General features: G+C 40.7%; 1 protein-coding gene across 4 annotated transcripts in view; it reads right to left on the reverse strand.

Moving 5' to 3' along the window:
• Nucleotides 1-1,440: 1,440 nt before the first annotated feature.
• The window catches only part of LOC129765419 (uncharacterized), a 31,546-nt gene continuing 8,491 nt past the window's right edge, over nt 1,441-24,495 (reverse strand). Inside the window, exons 2-7 of one of the 4 annotated variants that reach the window (XR_008741430.1) lie at nt 16,114-17,491; nt 15,834-16,053; nt 9,902-10,089; nt 9,310-9,696; nt 4,620-8,175; nt 1,441-4,547 (exon numbers count right to left, since the gene is read on the reverse strand). Coding sequence is in view for 3 of the 4 variants with exons in the window: in XM_055765730.1 (XP_055621705.1) it covers nt 6,266-8,175; nt 9,310-9,696; nt 9,902-10,089; nt 15,834-16,053; nt 16,114-17,491 (4,083 nt within the window). In the remaining variant the exon portion in view is untranslated. Of the gene's footprint in view, nt 8,176-9,309; nt 9,697-9,901; nt 10,090-15,833; nt 16,054-16,113; nt 17,492-24,495 lie in introns of all 4 variants that reach the window. The other 3 variants (XM_055765731.1, XM_055765730.1, XM_055765732.1) reach the window with 3 other exon arrangements.

Consider the following 24,495-nt stretch of genomic DNA (forward strand, 5'->3'; position numbering starts at 1 on the left):
TCCCTCACAAGTCGCGCAGGATGCCGGATATTTCGGTAGTTACAGCATTTTGAAATTATGTAGTTTTTTATCATTTCTTTATTTATGTTAAAATCACAGCAGTCTTTTTATGATAATTCTTTCCTTATGATATTTACATACTTTGAAGAAATTTGAAATAGCTTAATTATTTCTTTATGTAGTGAATATTTACCCAATCATCCAAATTTTGAAAGTAATTTGAGTTTGTCGACAGAACGACAGACTTTTGTTATTTGTAATATTTTTCTGTGTATTTTATATTTCGCCTCTCCAATAGCGACTGTCTGTTTGAATAGCTTGTAGTCGTCGAAAAAGAATAAATAACTTTGCTTTCTTTTCTGGCCTATGGAACTCTACGGTTGATAAGTTCGGTGTTAACGTACAACGTTATGGCAATTAATGGATATTAAAACAAGTGAAGAGTATATTGTAATCGAAATCGAACTGCAAATTAAAACTTTGTCGCACATTCTTGTTCTTGCAAATTCTGATTTTGTGTTGGGGGAGGTATTTGCATTGACATGTATGGCATTATTATTAATCAGTTCAGCATTTTGCTCTTCATTAACTCTCTATATGGCTTAAGGGCTATACAAAATTTGTGCTGCAGATTTCTTACAAACAGTTTTATACAAGTCATCCGTTTATGACTCATCCATTAGAAATTATTATCGAAGAGGGCATCTGTTATGACAAAACTTTTTCCACCGTTAATGTTTATCTTTTTTTTAGTTTTACGGACTTACGTTTTCAGAATTATTCGTATTGCCCAAGAATATTGTTGATGTATATTATATTTTGTGGATGAGATATTCACAGAACAAGGTTTCGAGTATGCCAGTTTCCCTTGCTGCAGTATTATAACGCTATTGAAGGAATGTTTTAGTTTGTTTTTTTCGAGAGGTAAAATATGACCATAGGAAAACCACATTAATGGAATCATTTACAACAGGAAAGCCTTCAAATTTTACATTGTATACGGAGATAGTTTCCCTTCTCCGTACTTCCGATGGCTCATAGCTATACATTTGGAATGTACATTTTCAATTGCACTAAGAAGTTGGTTCGTTTGTATTTGATGCTACATGGAAGGCATTCGCATTTTTTGTTTATAAAGGGTTCATTACAAAACAAAATTTTGAGCTCAATTTCTTTGATCTCTTTGGACTTAGAATTGAATACCACGTCGTCGCCACTTTGTTTTGCACGTAACGAAATATATAACGCAAACACATTTTAACTAAATTTGAGATTTCATCTCAGGCTAATGAACCTTGTAACAATACTAGATTAAAATTATTCAAATTTTTAAACATGGCAAACATAATGTCCATTCGTCTAATCAAGCAGAGATTATTAACACAGTAGTTTTTCAATTTTTTGTACGCCTACGCTTGTTGTTAAAGCGATGTTTTGTCGTATTGCCTCGATTCCGGTTTAAAATGTTCAGTGTGTCGATTATTTTAGCATGTTATTGAGGCAAAGCTCCGTTTCGAATTGTTCAGCCGCTTCTTCTTTAGAGCTTTGAATCAGGAAAACTCCTAAGACTAAAGGAATTGGAAATGTCTCTTCGTTGGCGATCGAAAGTTTTTAGAGTACCTTGTTAATATTGGAGACCCCTCGTCGTCGGGTACGTGTAGGGGTGGATACCCCTACAGTATGCACAGAGAGCTATCCCACCTCTGATAATGACAGCAGAATGGAAAACGAAGCATTTTTTCATTCCATAGAAACGCTCAGTTCAATCAAGACTTTTAAAAAGTAGTCTCCGCGTTTACGTTTTATACTATTCGATTTTCTCGTTTCCGTTGTGTAGTTGTTCCTACTCTGCCGTTGGTCTGCCAACAGGTTATGGGCCCAGAGTAGAAGTGAAAATTTCGATAAACTGCGTTACGCAAGTCGCGTTCTTCGTCGCGAGTGTTAGTTGTTTACCCCAAGGCGCCTAGAAGTATATCCTAAGGTGGGCCAACTTGCTAAAACCACTCTTCAGCCATCTTGGAAGTCTACTGTGTTTTGTTTGTAAACAAAACATAATACGCTAGTGCCGAAGCTCGCTCGTGATCAGTCTGTTTCTTTCACGCTACAAGCAAATAATTCCCCTTCTGCTTTCTTCCGTACTGTTCTCATATACCGCTCCCCTAACCAACTTAGTGACGAAACGGCCTCACCTAGTACCATAGACCCGTCTTGGTTTACCCGTGAGTGCGGAAGAAAAAAAGGATATGGCCAACGAACAACGTTTTGCAGTATGTGAATGGAGATGCTTTTTTTTATGGAAAAGCTTTGAAGTGTGATTGTGGACGCGGAAACGAAGCCGATGACAGAAGCATGGACGAAGGTGGATTTGACATCTCGTGCTACTATTGGTCTGTGCGTTGATGACAGCCAAACGAGCTTAGTTCGTGCGTGTACTGGTGCAAAAACTGCCTGGAAGGCCATCAAAAATTATCACGACAAAGGGTTTGCTGCCGCGCATTGCGAGCATTGATGATCAGATTCCCAAAAAGTGGCAAGTTACGATGCTACTCTGCTCGTTGCCGGAGTCATACGATGCTTTGGTAACTGTTCTGGATCAACGGTCTGCAGATGAACTATCGCTAGAGTTAGTGAAATCCAGACTACTGGCAGAAGCTGAGAAGAGACGCGAACGATCCGGAGAGGCTGTGGTTAATGGCGGAAAAGCATTTCTAACGGAGCATCATAACAATCGTCGAAGCGTGTGTGCTAACACTGCAAAAAACGATGCATCTAAAGAGGAATTGCCGTCTTCTGCAGAAGGAACCCGGAAATAAAAAAGAAAAAAGAAAATAGTCCGCAGATGACAGATCCCAATGCGTAGAAAGTGCAAAGCATTAAGGAGCGACCGGTTACTTTGATCGTCGGTCAGGGTGAGTCGGCTAGTTGGTTCGCTGACAACGGTGCATAGCGGCATATGACAGGCGATCGGTAGGGCTTCAAGAGTATCAAACTGACGAAGGGAATGTACGTAACGCTGGCTGATGGTGAGAAGGCGGAAGTAGAAGGTATCGGTAATGGGACGATCATTTTTATCAATGGACATGGTGATGCGGTCAAAATAGCCGTGGAGGATGTGCTGTTCATACCGAAACTGACGAGTACGCTTGTGTCAGTGAGTAGTAAAACTTTTCAAATAATGTTTAGTGAGAATGACTGCGAAGCAGGCATTGATGAGTTTGCAGCCATCTCATACTTTAGATTATGAGTATACTTGGCACCGTATGCTAGGCCATCGTGATCCCGACGTTGGAAAGACGATTTTTGCGAATGGACAGGAACTTGAGTCGAAGATAGTGGACTGCGATAATGGCGCAGTCCCCCCTTTCCGGAACTCAGCCGATCGTGGATCGAAGGAGCTGTTGGACCTGGTGCACACTAACATCAGCTGTTCGATGGTGAGTGGAGATGATTTTACTCGGATGGCGTTCGTGCTTCTTTTACGACAGAAATCCGAAGCTGCGGACAAGATACGTGAATTTGTGGCATTTTGCAAAACTCAAGCTGGAAAGACGCCACGACTGCTTCAATCGGATTGTGGAGGTGAATACATCGCAAAAAAAAGCTACATAAATTCCTATGGCAGAATCCTATAGCGAGCTATTTCCAGAACCGCGATCTAGTCTACGAGACTAGCAGAGAACAAGTGCCGATGAAGATAACGGTCGGAGTACCACAAGGCTCTATCCTGGACCCAATGCTGTGGAATGTAATGTACAACGGTGTGCTGTCATTGAAGCTTCCCAAATGCGTGGAGATCGTGGGCTTTGCGGATGATATCGCTCTCACAGTGACAGGCGAGACCCTTGAAGAAGTGAAGATGCTTGCAAATGAGTCCATTGTCATGGTAGGGAACTGAATGCACGTAGCGAAACTGCATATTAGTCATATTAAAACGGAAGATCTGTTAGTGAGTGACAGCAAAGTCGTGATAACTAACTGCGGCTCTCGGAACTCAGCGGAATTGCAGAAAACTGAACCGTACATTTCGGCTCATGGCAATACGAGTTGTGAGCGCGTACAGGACGATCTCGTTGGAATCAGTATGCGTTATCGCCGGCATGCATGTGATGCCAATCCTTCTAGCGGAAGACGGTGAATGCTATATACGAAAGGGAAACAGCAGCAATGGAGCACGGCGGAGAACGGCAGGTGGACGTATGGGCTCATACCGGTACTATCGACCTGGTTGAACAGGAAGCACGAAAAGGTGAGCTTTTACTTGACGCAGTTCCTGTCCGGACGTGGCAGTTTCAGGCTACATTTACACCGACTCGGGCACGCAAGGTCGCCACTCTGTCCGGAGTGTAGAGATGTGGTGGAACCCGAAACACGTCGTATTCGTATGCCCCAGATTTACCGCAAGCTGCTTGCCCTTCCTGCGGGGAATATCGTGGAGGAAATGTGTCGTGAAGAGGGCACTTAGAACGTAGTGAACAGCGCCATCACACATATTATTTCTAAGCTGCAGCAGAAGTGGAGGGCCGACCAGCGTGCTGACAACGCCTGATCTGAAAAATGATGAAAAAATGGAAAAATGTGAGTAGCTGTGACGGGATGCGCGTTACGTTGGAGGGCAATACCTAATCGGTGCACGTCTCGCCGGGTGAACTCTCAATTGGACCACGAAAGCAGAATCTCCGTGGCAGAAACTAAATCAACCGAGTAATGTCTGAATCAACAATATCACAACCATGAAGGAGAGGTCACCAACGGAGCCAGAGGAGCGCCAGCGAGAACCACCGCCAAGGATCAGCACAACCAGAAGGACCTGGAGCTGTGGTGAGTATACAGGGGCCGAATAACATTCGGTCATATCCGAATATACCAACAATCCACTTTTTCCCCTCCATTTTCCTTCCCCATTTGGCTCCGCCCGGCCAAAAAACCCCATGTGACGTGGTACCACCGGATCACATCAGTAGGCGCACACTCCTTATGTGCTCTACCTGATCTGGCCTACCAGAATGCGTCCAGTAAAGAGCCTATTTCTCTTTTCTATTCGCGTAATCTGCACACCTCGCATTTTGTGGCTCAGAGGAACAGAGGCTAAGCTAGAAGAGGACTAGCTGAATTTTAAGCCACACTTGGGAGCTTGTAGATCCTCCGAATGGTTGTAACATCATAGGCTGCAAATGATTTTTTAAGAAAAAGTTGGATGCGGCTAGTGTCAACAGGTTCCAGGTCAGGCTTGTAACCACATTCGCCAATGTGAATCGGGGACATCCAATGGTTCCTGGAGATGCGAGTAATCAAGGATAACGGATTTTACTCTCTGAAGCAATACCACTTTATCAAGTAGATCGGGTTCAAGGTTCGAAATATCCCATGGGCTCGAACTATTTCGAGCTGAGACTTGAAAGCGAGAAGCTTAAGGATAACCTGAACTACGACAAGCTAATCGGATGTTTGCTCTACCTTGCAACATACAGTCGCAAGTATTGTATATCGATAACGGGTTGAGGTTGGGTGGGAAGGAGAAAAAGATGTTGGAATTGACAGGATATTGTGACGCAGACTGGGCGGAAGACACGGTCGACAGGAAGTCATACAGTGAGCCGAGTACGTTTCCTTGTCAGAGGCGGAGCAGCTACGATCGCTGTTGGAAGAAATGAACCAGAAGCAGATCAACGCAATGATTATTTTCGAGGACAAAAGAACTTGCTTGAACATTGTCTCTCTCGACTACCAGAAGAAGAGGTCTAAGCATATAGACACACGGTTTCATTACAATTATTTGTGTTCGTCTGGAATGATCAACCTAAAATTTTGTTCATCAGGAGACCTAATCGAGGACATCCTCACTAAACCCCTGGGGTCGTTGAAGGTAAAGAGGTTCGTAATGGTGTTGGGTCTGGTTTCGGTACCGGATTATGAAGGACACCAGGGTTGAATCCACGAGGAGGAACATTGGGGACCCCCGTCGTCGCTACGGGAAAACACCCTTACAGTATACGCAGGAGGCTATTCCACTCCTGACAGTGACAGCAGAACAGGAAACGAAGAAGCATTTTTTAATTCCATAGTAACGCTCAGTTCAATAAAGACGTATTGAAAAGTAGTCTCCGCGTTTACGTTTTTTTCTATTTGATTTTCCCATTTCCGCTGCGTAGTTGTTCCTATTTTGCCGTTGGTCCGCCAACAGTTAAAACATGGCAAAAGTATGGAAAAACAATGAAGGTAGTAGAAGAACACGACATTATAATATCTACTGAACGGGATAATTCTTTCAAACGGTCAGCGAAGTAATTAACTGTTGACAAAGTTTACCGTATTCGTTTTGATCGCCGGATATACGCCGAAGTTTTATTGCCTTTCCGCTGTGGCTATCCTTCATGCGTCCTTCGAACACTTGTAGTTCGATCTGCAAACCACCGGAATACTCTAAATTAAGGTTAGAATTGTCGACTGTAGCTATGGATTTTTCCATGTGATCTCCACTGTATTGACCCCCGCCACCGGTGGGATCTATTTTGGCTGCATTGAATACACAACCCATCGGGGGCACCTGCAGATCGATTTTCTGCTTTACCATTTCCAATATTCGAGAAGAATCTAGGGTGGAACATTCCTGAGGCAGCTGCAGCTCGAAGCACTCATCCTTGTTGATCGTTCTCGTATCACACAGTGAGTCCGGGCTGAGTCGGGCATCTTGTTCGGAATGAGAATCGCAGCTTTTGAAACCCGAACTAGTGGATGGCTCTAGACTAGGCGAATGATTTGAATGATTCGAATCGTTGCTGAGACTATCGTCGCTGAACCCTAATGACTTGTCGCTACCCCGACGAGCGTAAGAATCGCTAGTGTCCGTGTCGAGCTTAGCCGACGTGGACGTTGAATTGTTCTCGGTTTCAAGACTAGCTTTTCTACCGACGCCACGAGTGATAGAAGGCATATCACTGGACGGTTCCGATATTAGCAACCCCTGAAATCCTAACCCTGAACTCTGGCAGTTGAGCGAATCATCACTATCGTGACTGGAATCCGATAGAGCTACTAGCGTAATTTCACTTCCTTGTACATCTGTTAGGCATATCTGCGGATGAGTATGCTGAAAGCTTAGATCCTCCGGGGATCCACCAGCCGACTGGCTCTTGTACGGCACACCACACTGAAACGACGTAGCGTTAGGATTCTCTTCCTGTATTATACAAAGATTCGGTGAAGTTGGTGGCGTTGCTGACAGACGTATCTGTTGTGGAGGCATGAGACTAAAGTTTTTCATATCGAAATAGTTGTGGGAAGAACAGCCAGTAACAGATGGATTCATCGTGTAGTTGTTCCTGTGATAATCTGCGTCTAAACTATTCACTACATCCATACTAAGATCTAGAGGTTCATTGCATGCCACCGGGAATGCTGCGGAAGTTCCCCGAGTGATAGAACCACCCGCAGCGGACGTTGTACTTCCCCCAGTGTTCATAATACTAATACCGCGTGTTATTTGGTGCATTGGGGATGTACCACCTGTACCGGCTGTACCTGAGGGCCCGGGTAAGATAGGCGACGGACATTCGCTGTAATACACCGGAGAGGGACATCCACTATTGCTATTACTTCCTGGGAAGTTTAACCCAGGTATATTTCCCGCTATTCCAAACGAAGCATAAGGTAGCCCACCATAGTATCCATAATTTGGGGTACCAGCGCAATTGCTGGAAAAGTTGTTAGTTTGAATAGCGCCTGCTCGTGCAGATAGCGGCGAGACACTTTGACTATGCTGTAATTGCTGTTGTAGTGCGTGACCCAGATCGGGATTAATTGAGTGAGTAAATAACCCCAACTGTTGGCGAACTTCGAACGGTACCGTTCGAGTACTAATAATATTTTTGGCTGAATCTATTTGAATACGCTTCTCTAATACCAGTTTTTCCAGCCCAGGTATGATAGACAACATCATATCATGGGGCAGTGTTATGTCCCGTTGAGATCTATCTTCGAATGGTTTGCAGTGCATCGGTGATCCGGGCAAACTCACTGAGTTATCGGCCAGGGGAGGACTCGGTGTTATCAACTGGTTTCGTTGTTGAGTGCCAACGTTGAGGCCTTTTTGGAGTTGCTGGCACTCCTGGAATGGTCCTTGGAATTGTGTGTTGATCTTGGAGCCTTCCGATGCCCGTCGAACGGGACTATAGCGACCTGCAATATCAAGTATAAATAACAATATGAAATATGGAATCAGGTGAAAAAACAGAAAGTGGGCTATACCTGTGGTATAACCGCAAGGTTGACGTAGGACTATCGTTGATTTAGTGATCATTTGAGGGGCTCAAAATGAAAGGAGTGTAAGTGACATCATCGATTTCTCTACATCGACTTGTTTTAAGTTGAATCTGAATCCATTCTGAATGAATGAATAAATGAATATTTGAGGGACTGAACTTCGAAAGCGAGAGCGTTACGTTGGAGGTACAAGGTTCTATGCATTCAATATTGGATACAAAAATATTCTACTGATGGGGAAGAATAATCCTCAGCTTTCCTGTTAGTTGCACTTGATTGAAAAACCACAAAACGAAATGCATTTGATCGCAGTATTATATAAATAGAAAACATTAATATAAACTGTTTCGCTTGAATGTAATTTTCAATTCCAAGGGGAACTGGCAGATTATTTTGCAGCAACGATGACATCTTTCCGGATTCTTCTCGATAACCACCAAACGAAAAGAGTTGCGGCTGCTCCGATGACTCAAGCGGATCCAATTTTCGATGCTGTTGCTTTCTTGGTCGCTCTCCTCCTTCTCCCGATGGATTCCGTTCCTAAGGTTCCTAAGGTGCACAAACAGGCTACTGGTGACACCGTTCATCAGCGACAACATGCTTCAATCGCTGTTCAATTATAACTGAATGGATTTCCGAGCGGCGCTTATATACTGATTGGTGATTTCAATAGTCCGTTTTGAAAGCAATTTTAAGGCTAATGAAACGAGTTTTTGGATAAAAAAAGTAACAAGTATATAACCCGTAGACATTTTATCTTTCGAATGAAGTGTTTATCATACCATTTCGTTCAGTTGTTTAGGAGCTATTAACGTTCAAATTTCGTTCTCCGGCGTAACGCTATCGTTTTCGAAACACCCCGGTATAGAAATGAAAGACGTAGTCCTACGTCAAAAATATTGTAAAGATGAAATGAAACTAATTACTACCATAGAACGACACTATTATAGAGCGCAGTGATTAGTATATGAATCCTTACATACATATCTGGGTGTGGGTTAGTCGGCGAACGAGATTCTTGTGAAATTCATCGCAACAACATCGACTTACCAATCTCCTGTACGGTAGGCAATTTACATGCTCTGGCGAAGCGTCTGCTACAAATATTTTGCAGTGCAGTAGTGCAAGTAGCATTAGGTTGTGTCGGTGTGGGTTGTTGTAAAGAGGGACCTGGCACAATTGGTGGAGAATTTGGCTCTAATCCTGCAGGTAGTAATCCAAAACCACCCACCAACGCGGTATTCGCGGTGTTTTGGGGACCAGGATTCATTCCCGGCACACACCCCATCATGAGAGTCCCTGTACTAGCTACTCCAGAAACTGGCATGTGAGCAGGTAACACAGGCATCAGCGGATTTGTTGGGGTCATTAGCGATGGGGGTAGATAATTTCGGTTCATTCGTGCCTCTACTTCACGCACCAAATCGGGACTAATCACTACATATTGTTTACATTAATTCAAAACACGAGTTACAACATCAACATTACGCAAAAATCAAACGAAAAGAAATAGAATAAAATTATAGTAAAACTAAATAATTGGAATTGGATAAAAAAAATCATATTTTTGTACATGCATGCCTAACTTATAGAAAAGATCATGCTACACTAAGCTAAAAAATATTGAATATAATCCACATACCTGGAGGCCTTTCCATAACTGTAAGCAACCCAGTACGACGTGTCCTCCCGCCACCACCACCGCCTACTGTCGTTGAAGGTGCCGGTGAATGCGCTTGCGGTGGATCCATTGGCGTTGAGTTGCCGGTCGATAGATCGTCTGTACATCCCACGGTGTGTCGTTTCGTGCACCCTCGTCCATGCATATATCTGGACCCATAGAAAGTCAGTTGAGATGCTTTATTAGATTATTTTTCCACGCGTTTCTTTATTTTATATAATTTATTTAATTCATGTATAGCATTTCATATCAGAGAAATATGCGGTGAAGGCCGTCATGGTGTAAGAAAAAAAATCTAAAAAAATTATGCACATAAAAATGGAAGGTGAAGTATGAGAGAGAAGTAAGAGAAAGTAAGTCTCATGTAATAAGAAAAAAATTAAAAAGGTCACATTTCTACTTCATGTTTAAAATACAAACAAAAAATCTCCAATTAAGACATTCCAAAATTGAGTGTATAGTTCAAGTTTTTCTTATTGAAATCAGTTCAGAAATGTTAATAGTTTATGTTTATGATTTAATTTACTGTAGAGTGGGTTCTTCCGATAGCAGTTGCTATTTCCTGCAATGTCTTTCCACGACAATTCATACTTATTATGTGTAACATATCATTTCCATAACACATTTCTTTCCTCTAACTTGCCATTTTGATAAAAAAAATTCAAACATCGATAAAAAACAAAAACAAACACTGCCCAAGCAATGGTTAAGTGTTTACACCAATCACTGATGAAAAAAAGTACGCTAATTCGCAAAGAAACTTACTTAGGGGCTGTCCACATACCACGTGGACAGAAAAAGTATGATTTTAGATTCCTCCCACCGTGGACAAGCATGGACTTTTTTTTGCATTTTCTCGAATCCAGGAAATAATTGAATTGCGGCTATATTTAAAGCTTATTTTATATTACCGGAACTATAAGGTTAATCTTGTTTTATCCTGATTGTAATATTAATTCAAACGATCGGCTTTGTAAAAATAAAGCTAATTGGATTTATTAGAAGTCGTGTTTTTCCTTTCCTTTGAGTTTTTCACTAACATTACCCAAGAATTAATTCGTATCGCTCTTCGATTTCTTCCAAACTCCATTTATGTAGTCTTGATTTTTCCGTTGTTGATTTCCGCATCAAATCATCACTTATAGGTTTCGAACAGATTATTTTAAGATTTGGCACATGCTATCATTATATATCTTATGATATCTTATGACAAATTCTAATAGCAACTGATTCTTGGAGAATCATATCTTGGATATTTGACAAAGTTTTTGGAGAATCAAAAACCATTATATTAAAAAATATAGCAGTTTGCTGGGAAAGAATGAATCGTAAAGCAGTATGAGAAAATGAATTTATTATTTTAAGTGTCAAGATGAGTTCGAATCTATCCTGCATGAACGTAATTAAAATCAGAACTATCCTCTCATGAGTCGGCTGAACTGTTAAACTGTCCAAAACTTCACGGTATTTCAAATCCTGATAGAATTTGAAGAAGGTCTAACCATCGACAGAGAACCAGAAGATCGAAGCAAAAGTAACTGATTGCAAAATTCACTCGAAAGTGCCCGGATTTGTCAACGATAGACACGGAGAAAATGGCATGAGCTTCGCAATCCTAAATTCAAAAATTCAAATGGTGGTTTGAGAAATGTCGAGACACAAGTTGTATCGAACCGTAATGCGAAGTAATATCTGGAACCAAAGAAACGTTCAAGGATGCTCTCCAAGAATTTGCTGATGAAATACGGTTGCGTCGTGATAGATGATGGAATGTACTGTAAGGCCGTTGTTTCCGAAAAGACTGCACAAAAAAATAATACCTCGTTAGATCTGCACAGTGTCCAGGAAAACACAAAATAAAAAATTGTCAAATTCCAGAAAAAGCTGCATACTTGAAAATGAACCTTTCGTAACTCCTGCAACAATAAACCAGAAAAAAGTCCTTTCAGAAGATGTTGTCTTTTTCGGACGTGGGATTATATGCTTCTTTGACCCGTCTTGGTAAACCGTCACTATTCAGGTATGACCAAACGTTCATGAAGTACAACGAAGAATACTTGCTAATTGACGACTTACTTGACTTGAAAACTTACTTAAAGATGGATTTTGAACAGTTTCCTGGCCAAAAAATCTTACCTAGATGATGTCCCTGGCAGATTTAAATTCACATTCATGAATAAATTTGCTCGTAAGTTCGTGATTTGGCAAGGTACTTGCCCTGATGGAGCGAAATTCAAGATATTGATGGACTTTTTGGTTGTTTTGGTTTGAATTTAATTGACAACAACCTAGATCCACCCATTTGTCCTCAATTCCGCCCAATAGAAAAATATTAGGTAATCTTGAAGCGGAGGATAAAAAAGTTTGGAAAAATAGCTAAGAACACTGCACAGCTGATAAAACTTCGGGACAAACTATCGAAAAAGATTGACACTACTAGTCTCAAAGTCTACATTACAGTGAAGAAATTCAACAATATGAGGAAAAGATGGATGTTCGACCGGGTAACACTCTCAGGCTTTATTCATTAGCTGCGGACTAGTGTCCTGTAGTCATTCAGGAGGAGTATTGGAGTAGAATGGCTACCTTCAGGAGAGTAAAATTAACATACCTGGTGGTGCATACAACCTTGGCGCATGAGGCGCATGTTCAAATGTCATATTTTTTCATTCTCTGTTAGTAACTGCTCAATAAAGTACATCTGTTCCATTCGAAGTAACCGTGAGTTTCATTTTAGTTTCTCCGAGAGTTTCCTCTTTTTTCCGATTTTTTCCACGGCTCTGAGTGGATTGTGGAGTGCCCTTCTCAGAGGAATGTTTTTAAACAAATTGTACAATGGTGTTAAAAATTATCCAAATTCCATTCGGTTTTTCTCAGCCACTCCTTGGAAGAATTACAAGAATGAGTTCGCAGCTTCCAATGTTGAGAATTGCGTACAACGGGTTTGATGTAAGTTCTTGAACCTCGCTTATAAAATCCTTAAACATTTTCCAAATTACTGTTGGGCCATCCATGGAACATTGAATTACAGAGCAGGATTTTCTGAAAAACGCAGATTCACGTTGCTTAGAAGGTCGTAACACGCAAAAATACAGTAACATTAACCTGTAAACCTGTTTTTCTGTATGTTTTTTTTTCACAAAATTCAACTCGGAGACAGAGTGAACTGAAATTTTGTTTAGAATTCCTCCCAAACTGCAAACTGCACAAACTTTACTAATACTAACGCGTGGACCTTTTTTTAGCATACCTGTTTACTGTCTAAGTTCGTTAGTTTGAGTTCACGGTGGGTAAACAATGGAGTCGTCCATTAATGGTGTAACTTCTTTTTTGTATCAGAAACCAAGTTTTCGTTTAACTTTATAGGGACGTTAAAATAAGATTGTAGTAGTAGTAGTAGTAGTAGTAGTGTGGATTAAAGTCAGATAGAATGAAGAGGCAGATTTGTATTCATTCTTCGCGTCAATTAGAATAACCATTTGTTAGAATAGTACATCAGTCATCCGTCAGTTATTAACGCTCGTAAATTCATTTCTAGTCAATTCAAGGCTGATTGACGGTGAATGCCGAAGTAGTCATAGTCGAAGCGAAGCTACTGGGAGGAGAGTCGATTTTCATTTTTCATCTACGATGAGTTCGGGTTCTACTCGTGATTGTTGAAACAAACCAACACCGGCCTCGGAAGAGAACCACCCACTACCCAGTGCGTGAAGCAACTCTCATCGGCATGGGCGGCTGTTTCCCGGCACTGGTATCAGTCCAGTGAAAGGAAGCAATCCCAAAATAATACCAAGGGCTAGTACCCTGCCTGCCCTGCTTGCACCCATCATGCGTTCGCTCGTACACGTCGAGGGAGATTCTCGACGGGCACTGGTACCGATTCCGGAGAGTGAAGGATATATGTGGAGGCGATCTGGCGTAGTGGTAACATTCATGCCTCTCACGCTAAAGGTCACGAGTTCAATTCTCACTCCCGACAGTCTTCCAAAAATGGAAGGTAAAAGTGACGAACCAGCCAAAAGTGTTCTATAATACAAAAAAAAAGAAGGATGTATGCGATGTGGTCACCGAGTGGTGGAAGCTAAGTTGAGCACCGTCAGTTGCTCCGTGTGAGCATATGGACGACACAGTGGATACCGCGCATGATGAGGGAGGATTGGGGTCGTGATGAATATGATAATCAGCATGGTGTCAGGCACTTAGGAAGCGATTGGCCATTGAGGGAGGAGGAACTATTATCGGAAATATTATCGGCCATATCCTCACTTTCCGAATAATGCTTGTCGCAGATTTGCTTCAAAGGTGACAATTTTGATGTTAGGTTCACCTGGAGTGTTTTGGAGTGTGACTCTTCGTGGAGGCGATCGTGTAAGAGACACGGAATTAGCACGTTTTGGCTCGCGATTTTATATATCGCCGTTGGGAACACTGGCCCAATAGCTAGGAAATCCGAAAATGAAAATTCTGACCATTCTGACCAAATGAGTGGACCGAGAAGCGAACGATCGGAATTTCGAAGGCAGAAAGAGGGACTTGAGAAGAAGCTCCTGAACCGGACGGTCGCTCTTTGGGGAGAAAAGGAAGAAAACGAGGTTGTTTTGGACGCACGGATCAAACCGTGTTGATGCGATGGGTATATTGTGAGACCAACCAACTGTGTACCTTTTTCGGTGTCCAGAAACTAGAGTTTTGTCTTATTTTCGATGGCTTTTTGATAAATTGGGCATGAGCTAAAAGATTAATTTTTTTTATCACGCCATGCACATAGGTAACCAAACATTTTGTGAATTCTTTTTCAATCACTTTTGTTCTAGTTCACTTTATTCAGCTATGTAAACACGTTGTAATCTCTTGAATTAAAATAGTAGATGAGTTTATTATCATTGAAGCTTAAGCGTATTTCAGAACGAAATGAACTTGCAACCTAAGGGCAAGCTTGTTAAACAGTAAAATATCAGGGGCATGTTTGAACATGAATTTGATGATGACTTCTTTCGTGTTAAATCACGTATATGTTTAAAATACAGAGGAATTTAATACGTGCCTGAAGGACTTGTACGTTCAATCACATTATGCATTACTTTTTGTACTTCTTTCTTTTCATCTTGCGCACGTTCATCTTCTTGTTGGGTTTTGTGAAATGTACAACAATAATACTTTCTACTTGAATATTTGTTATTCTTATAACAGGGTGGTTCACCTAACACACTTTATGCAGCATCTTAAATATTTCAAATTTGAACTTTAGTTATTTTATACGGGTCGATTTTCAGACTTCGTCGACCCCCAAAATCAATTTTCGTTTGTGTCGACCCCCTGGAAACCGGAAATGACCCCAGGGGGTCGATATCGACCACTTTGAGAAACCCTGATGTAGATCATTGAGACAAGCGGACTATCATGCCTGCTGTTTCACATCCCTGTTGAAGGTGTAATCCGAGTTGTACGATTTTTCGACTTTCTTTTTCACTTATCTCTGATAAAAAAAATCGCGTTAATTGGAAAATCCGCGTAAAAAAACCTCGTAAAAAACCGCGTAAAAAAACCTGAGTGTATTAGAGATAGGAATTGCGTTACGGGTACAGATATCTAAATTTTTAGCGTTACGTAATTTATGCACCACGTCTTGGCCGCAGTTTAACTCAAAAGTTCCGCAACAGAGAAACACATTTTGACCAAATTATATGGAAGTTGTTTTGCGAGTGATGAGACTCTTGCTATTACAAAGATACATGTTATGCATTTGTTGTTACAAATCGTTCGAAAACGTTCATTGTATGGGCATGTTTGCACCTTAGGTTAAAGCCAATCACGTCAATTTCCTGCTGTTAAAAATGATCTGATAGCCTGTTACTGTAGAAGTTCGAAACAAAGTAAAGAAAGCATATCTAACCTTTGTATTTCGTCATTGGTGTCATCAGTGGGCTCCACCATGGTCACGACAGGCATTGGATAATCGTTTAGAACAGAAATGCCCCCGGTTGCCAATGCCTGACCTGCTTGACCACTGTATGAAGGTTCTCCAACTGGTTGCTCGTTGAAGTTGGACGTAGTTGGATAGTAGATGTGCAAGTTGGCTCCTCCATCTGATGCGCGTCTTCCAAAGGCACCTGCTATATACAATATGGTTTATGGTAGAGATATTAAAATAAACAATGCACAACACTACTTACTTGCACCCATTACTGTTGGAGGTTTAAGCAAATGTTGGTCTTTGATAGTTAGGTTGTGGATCGGTTGGTTCTGCAGCATTGGTATGTTAATGGGTACGTTTTGTGTAGGAGCTTGTTGTTCGGCCGATCCGGCTTTGAAGTATATCGGGGCATTCGGATTAACTAAGGATTGTTCATGAGCAATGTCTCCTGGTCCTACTGTGTGCCTTCTAGTAGCAGAGGTATTAGCACAACTAGGTGGGAACAAATGATCGTTTGATTCCGGAGTTCGAGCGATATTTGCTGTTTCGAGATCATATTTTTCTAATTCCTCTGTCGGTTCGAGACTTGTTGACATACTTAGGATCGTTGATCCAGTATTAGTTAGTGGACTTAGCCGCTCGAATGAGTCATTCTTTATAACTTCTGTTCTGTCTACAATACCGGTTGTAATACTTGTCTTTCGTGAACGCGAATATGCTAAGCTTGCATGATGCTGTAATCGGCTTTTTTCTTTTCGTTTTTGCTTCAGTTTGTCCACCAGAAGATAATATATTGCATAAATGTGATCGAATCGATTTTCGTGGACAGATTGTGCAATCATATCGGCCGTAAGGCCGGGAAGTTGAAGCATATGGGTCATGACGACTGTGTCTAAATTTGCGCCTTCTGTAATCGGGTAGGAACCAGAGTCAAGCATTGGGATAGCGTTATAAACTTCTAGCCACTTGTGATTCGCTATCTGCTTGAGTGTGTATCGTTTTTCAGGCTCCACAACCAGCATATGTCGTATCAAATGTTCGCATTCTTGTGACATAAAGAATGGGATACGGAATTTTCCCGCAACTACGACACTTCGTAAGTCATGCAACGTTGCACCATCAAAAGGAAGAGCACCACATACAAGTACGTACAGTACAACTCCCAAGCTCCATATGTCCGATTTAGGGCCATCGTATTCCACACCTTGGAACACTTCTGGTGCCGCGTATGGCGGCGACCCGCACCACGTCCTCAACGGAGTTCCTTCGGAGAATGTATTGCTGAATCCAAAGTCAGCTAATTTCACATTCATTTCATTATCTAACAGAACGTTCTCAGCCTTCAAATCCCGATGGACAATTCCTTTCCTATGACAATAATGAACAGCTGAAATAATCTGCGAAAAGATTCGAGCGGCTTCTTCTTCCTTCATTCGTCCGTTCGCTACCAGATGATCGAAAATCTCGCCTTTTGCCGCATGTTCTGTCACCAGGTAGATTTTGTTACGTGATTCCATCACCTCGTATAGGCGCGTTATGTGGGGATGATGCAGCAGTTTCAGTATTGATATTTCCCGGAACGTTTTCGCAAGATTTTCGTCGTCGAGGCATGTTTTATCGATTATTTTTATTGCAACCTGCAAATGCCCATCAGGACGATGAGAGCGGAGAGAGAAAATATAGAGAATGTTAGAATTTAAAAGTAATTTGATAAAAATAAAGTGTAGCTTCTCATTTGTATATGCGATAACGCATAACAATCAGCATGATTCGGCATATTAAACACATGGAACTAGTAGAAATCTTAAATATAATTCGGTAAAGAGGGTGGTAAAAGTTTTGAAATTGGAAACATGTGATGTTCTTCTATTTAATGTTTTCTTACAAAAATACATTTTGAAACCATGCTACTTTTTGTCGAATTCATTTTCAAATGGTTTAACAACGTTAATTATCAATGTTCCGTGTAGAGGAATAGGAATAAGTTATTGAGATGCAAATGTTCTTTCTAAAAAAAGCATAAAATTGAAAATCTGCAGGATAATGTCTTGAGAATAAAACCATCTCTGTCTTCTCAGTAGATTAACCACATTGTCAACAGAAATCTGTAAGTAATCTTTAAGTAATATAATACAGATAAGTGTGTCTTTTTCCATTAACGATCATACTACACAATTATCTGAAAACTGACACAAGAAGGTATTCTTGTCTAGAAATTCAAAAAAAAATGTTTTTTTCTTCTTCATGTTTCTGAAGTTTAGACATTCAAGAATATGTCCTTGGAAGGAACTCCACCTTTGAAAGACGGATCTCTATGATAGCATGTCCGAAAAAAACCTGACAGTATTGAGAACCAAAGCAGACGGTCCAAAGTCCCAAAAGAAAGATGGATGTAATCAGTATTGCCACACATATAGATTTATCTGGAAAGGACCGGTTTTTTTTCGTTTTTTTTTTGGTACAGATTCTGTACGGTACAGGAAACAGATTTTTGTCAAAAAGTGCATGTTAGTACAGATTTTTTACGCGTGTGAAATTTCTTACAAAGCTACATTAAGGTTCATTATGACTTTTACGCCGCAGTATCGCTTGGTGCTGCTGATCATAAAAGCATTTACAAAGCTACAATTGAAGGACGGTCTTCCTTACAAAGATCGTCTAAAATGGATTCGCGTCGGACGGTGCGACCGTGATGATGGGGGTTTCGAGTTCCGTAATGCGCTTGATAAAAATCGATCGCCCAGATCTAATACTCGTCAAATCTACATGTTATTCGTTGGCTTTGTGTGCTAGTTACACATGTGAGAAAATTTCTGACTATCTTGAGCATTAATTGAGGGACATATATAACCAATAGCCCATGAAGAAGTAACAAATTCGAGGTAATACAGGAAACTTTGGAACTCAAGCCGCTTAAAATCCTACACCATTCGGCAACTCATTGGCTCTCATTATCGGCGGTGGTGAAGAGATGCATTTCACGATTTTCAGAGTTATAGTATGGATATGTATGAATATGACAAAAATCAGAATGCTTGCAGAATATTGACTGCCCCCAAAAGAGTTAATGACAAAACCTCTATTGCTTTTTTCGGAGTGTTTCGCCCCAGATCAACAGATTGAATCGTTTGTCTAAGGTTGAAAAACCTGAATTCACGATGCTACATGAATAGCTGAAAGATTTTTATTTGATCATTCTCACTAATATCTGTAAGGAATCCTACGTTGTTTCATTTTTTTATTATTTTTTATTAAAAGATACATTCATCTAACATAAGTCTTAATGAACTAGAGGGTTTAATATTATATGAACCTAGAACCAGTAATATGTCGTTGGAAACGAGCTGCAGGTTCTCCAAACTTGAAAAGCTCCTCAACTGAAGAAAATGTGTGGATTATGCTCGTAACAGGCTCGTGTTGTCCATAAGAAGTGTGGTGTGGGTCATGCCGCAACAGGTTGACCGGACAGATCTGCTTGGTACACGCAGATTCAAGCGCGAGAGTAGGTTAAAGGAGTCGATTTCATTGGCCAAAATCTTTGCAACATAAGTTGCTTGTTGAATTTTCCGTTGGCGTTCTAATGTATCCATACTCAGCAAACGACATCTTTCAGCATACCGAGGCCTTAGGGCTCGACGTATGAAAGTTCTTTAGATACGTTCAAATCTAATGCTACTGGTTAGTTGGTACGGAAAAAGACAGACGCAGTCTCGATAATTGGTCGCACAAGTGAACAGTATAATGCCTTTAAACAGTACGGGTCGGAAAAATCCCTCGAAATCCTAGATATAAATCCTAGCTGCCGATTCGCCTTAGTGACTACCATTGATCGATGCAAATCAAACGAAAGCTTTGGGTCCAACGTTATCCCCAAGTCACATACTTGTTCAACTCTCTCCAGTACAACTTCATCAATCGAGTAGTCGAATGTGATCGGTGTCCATGTTCGATGAAATGTCATTACTACTCATTTAGATATACTGACAGCATTATATGTTATGATAATTAAATTGAAACCAATCCTTCGTCGTTATTTTGATATCATTTTCTCACACTACTGTTGATTCCGCTCATTAGCCGGCGCATACTTTCATTAGCCACAGTCTTGGCCAATCTGTTTCATCTAGGATTGGTCAATCTTTGTAAAAAGATCGATATTGACGAATCGATTCCCTAAACGGCGTTGGAATTGATTCACTGATTAAATCGGTACCAGTGAATCGATCTTTGTCGAACCGATCTTTTAAAAATCAAAAGCCTTTTTTCCAATTTATCTACATATTCTATGTGAGTGTCGTATTTATTTTAGGGGGGGACACTGTCTGAAATGTCGAAAAATAATGAATTTTCGTGTTTTTTTTCGGTTCGGATATTTTGGTTATTGTTTACAATATATTTAAAGATGTATTTTCATACTCTTGGCTGTAACTTTGCAACGAAATCAAATATTGAAAAATCCTTCATGGCAACATTTCTGAGGGCATAAGTTTCCCAAAAATGCAAAGAAAAACGATTTTTTCGACAGTGGTCTTTCCTTGAACAGGAAATACAAATTTCATATTTCTATTTAAACATCAAAAGCATTTTCTTTCCTTCCTCAGCATGAAGGTCACAAGAAAACTCCAAAGTCCAGAGAAAAACATTTTCCATGCACCTCTTTATGGACTTTTGTAATTTCCAAAACACTAGAGTACATAGACAGGCCTTTACGTATTTGGGTTACCCTTCGTGACCGAAAAATACTACCAAACGTTTTTTCGATACACCCGGGACACCCTGGAATTGTTCTGTACAAGAAGGCATTACCGAAAGAACACTTTCTATTTTGGATTATTTTGATTCTTTTTGGAACAAGACGGATTTTATACTAAAAGAGCAATGCCAATATTGGAACAAAATTAATTCATTTTTTGAAAAGTGAAACTTCAGAGATAAAATATCCGCAAACTATTCGGTAAAATAGCTCATTAACATAATTCATACGTGAATAAAAACGCGGAAGGTGCTAAAAAAATATCTAGCAAACCTTGCCAAATTGGGGGTACTGTTTAAACTTTAATGCTCACCTAATGAAAGGATCGTGATTCGAAATGTTTTCATACAACAGTTGATTTCGTTAGCAATGAGATTTTTTCCTGGACGCGACGCTGCCTGTTATTTTCTGTTGTCACTTCGTTGAAACAGTCTCAAAAAGTGTCGCGTGTAAGGTTTGATTCAGTTTCAGTATCTTCTGCTACGCTTAATGGATATTGGAGGCGGCGAAGAGCCGTTTCTTTCAGAAGACGATTCATACATAATCCAAACATAATAATTTTTCACTAGTCGATGGTGACAACGGATAACACTTTGCTTCGTACACCAGGCAAGCTTTAGAGAACAGTCTTGCTGTCTTACTGAGATTACTGCAAGGAGCTGAAAGATAAACTCTAGGATTTTCCAATTAACGCGGTTTTTCACGAGGTGCGCATCCCCCGCGTAAAAAAAAGCTGGGTGTACTCCAATAAGATTTCCTCCCGAAATGTTCCCATTTAAAGATCTACTAAACGGTCTGACATGAACCTCGGGTCTAAAAATGTTGCAAATGGGTAATATAAATCATCTTCTAAATAGTTGAAAAGATACCATACCATGCCATACAAATGAACACACAAATTTCAGCATAACTCGAAAACTAATCAAGCAAATGGAGCCGAATTTTGCATGTGAAGGTTCTATGCGGTACGAAACGTTTCTATGGTAGATAGACAATCTTCCCCTCTCTCTGAAGGGGAGGGGGGCTGCCGTACAAATGGAGCATACCTTTCTGCATAACTCAAGAACTAATCAAGCAAACGGAACCAAATTTGGCATGTGGAGGTTTTAGGGGGCAAGAAACATTTCTAAGGCGGTTCAACACTCCTCGCTCCTCTCTAAGGGGAAGCTACCATACAAATGAAACACAAATTTCTGCATAACTCGAAAACTAATCAATCAAATGGAGCCAAATGTGACATGTGAAGGTTTTTGAATATGAAAAATGTTTTTATGACAGTGCGACACTCCTCCCTCCTCTGAAATGGAGAGCAAAACCAAACATGACAATTGATTTTTTTAATATGATAAAACGTTCTCCTATATCTTCTTCTATCTATATAAATAAAAATAGATCACCGAATGTGTTGATAAGAATAAAACTATTTTCTGTATCCAACATTTATTCCAAGTAACGGAGAAACATGTTATTTGCAAGTGGTTGAAAAATCTTGAACGAGAATTGTGTCTGAAAATAATCTGATATTATAATGACGAGTTTTGGTAGAAGTACTAGGAATTTTATAGTAAAAGGTAATTTTGAAGGTTAGATTAGAAAATCAATCAATGAACTGTTCTGCGATTGGACCTATGAACGTGCGCTTAGTTAAAAATCATGAATGTGATAACGAAAAATATTCGAAAAATATTAATTGTACAAAACAACGATATTGTCAGTGTTAGAATATGGCAGTTTTTGCTTCCGATCAGCTGTCAGGATTCATATTCTCAAGCTGGAGAGGATACAATATCGTTGCTTGCGTATAGCCATGGGGTGTTTGCATTCGACACATACGATGAGTCTCGAAGTTTTGGCATGAGTACCCCCGCTTACCCTTCGGTTCACAGAATTATCCTACAGATTTCTCATCCGTTGCAAGATCATGAATCCATTGGTGATTGATAACTTCGAAAATCTACTACAACTGACTCCTCAGTCAAGTTTTATGTCTTTATACCATGAGTACCTTACCCACGACGTGCACCCTTCACCAGGCATCTCCAACCAAGTTTGCTTCCCATACTTTTGCAATTCCTCTGTCATTTTTGATTTGTCCATGCGACAAAAAATCCATGGAATACCAGATCACCTATGCTCCAATGTTATTCCGTCGATATTTTCGGAAAAATATGGGAAAGTTGGATCTGATAAAATGTTCTTTACTGATGGTTCATACATAAACTGGTCCACTGGCTTCGGCATCTTCAATGAAAATTCCAGTGCCTCTTTCAAACTCAAAGATCCTTGTTCCGTGTATGTCGCAGAAATGGGTGCGATATACTATGCTCTAGGGATCATTGAAACACTGCCCATCGACCATTATTTTATTTTTTCAGACAGTCTCAGCTCAATAGAGGCAATCCGCTCAATGAAAGTTGATAAACGCTCATCTTATTTCCTAACAAGAATAAGACATTTATTGAGTGTTTTGGTCGAAAAATTATTTAAGATTACCTTAGCATGGGTTCCCTCTCATTGCTCGATTCCGGGGAATTAGAAAGCGGACTCGCTAGCTAAGGTGGGCGCTTCAGAAGGCACACTTTTTGAAAGGCAAATTGCCTATAATGAATTTTTTCACATTCCTCGTCAGGACACACTCGTTAGTTGGCAGCGCATGTGGAGTGAAGATGAGTTCGGTCGTTGGTTACACACGATTATCCCTAAGGCTTCGACGAGTGCTTGGTTTAAGGGATTGAATGTAGGTCGTGATTTCATTCGCGTGATATCTCGGCTCATGTCCAATCACTACAACCTAAACGCGCATCTCTATCGCATTGGGCTCGCAGCAAACAATCTTTGTGATTGTGGCGATGGCTACCACAACATCGAGCATGTTGTCTGGTCGTGTATCCGGTTCCATGCTGCTCGCTCTCAGCTCTCTAGAGCACTGAGAGCACAAGGCAGACAATCGGATATCCCCGTCCGGGATATCTTAGGTAGCCGTGATCCTGATCTTCTGCATCATCTATACCTGTTCCTCAGAAACGCCGATGTCAACGTTCAATGATGTTTCCTTCGTTGTGACCCTGTTTCATATCCCTCCTATCCGATCTATAAACTTTTACTTAGTCGCGGCAATACATACACACACTCTTTACAGATACACGGGCCAAAGGTTGTGCAGTCCACTGATGATTCAACAAGAGCCAAAGGTTGTACCGCTCATGACAACTCTACACGAGCTGATGATTGCGCCGGCTAGTGACCATTCTATCCTGGATTTCTCGAGTCGAGAAGACGCACCACGCTAGATATGGGGTACATACTAGGGGGGCGTTGCTGATTAATGGTCAGCTGCATCCCAATAGGAAGTATCCCGTGTCGGGCACACGTACATAGCATTGGAGACAGCAACATCCCAATTACGAGAACACTTGTAATACTAACCTCGAGCCGACCGCGTGTAATCGGTTACATATTACTAACATAGATAATAAGAAAAACTGTCAAAATATTGAACTCCGGCCCCGTCAGGCTAACGCCATATGAGCCTTGATAAAAATATATATTTTGGAAAAAAAAAGACGGGTGGGTAATGTCGGGGACATAACCGGAGTGACGTAGGACTATACAAAGGGGACAGCTTTTGTTAAATATATATTTTAAATATATTGTTTTATTTTCTTCTCCTACGTGAATACCTACCTATCTACCTGAAAAATGGATTAGTTTACTGTTTACTCTTTATGAATATGTTGATGGTTCTGAAAAGAACCTTCGGTGTTGTGTTTTTGTTATCACTCGATATTCCCATCTTGTTCGGTTAAACCTTCCTGTTTTGCTATTGCGTTTGCCACTCGCCACAGCTTTCACAGTTGGAAAATTTCTTCCCATCCAGCTTGTGACATG

This window comes from Toxorhynchites rutilus, chromosome 2, assembly GCF_029784135.1.
Source record: "Toxorhynchites rutilus septentrionalis strain SRP chromosome 2, ASM2978413v1, whole genome shotgun sequence".
Classification (NCBI taxonomy): Eukaryota; Metazoa; Arthropoda; class Insecta; order Diptera; family Culicidae; genus Toxorhynchites; species Toxorhynchites rutilus.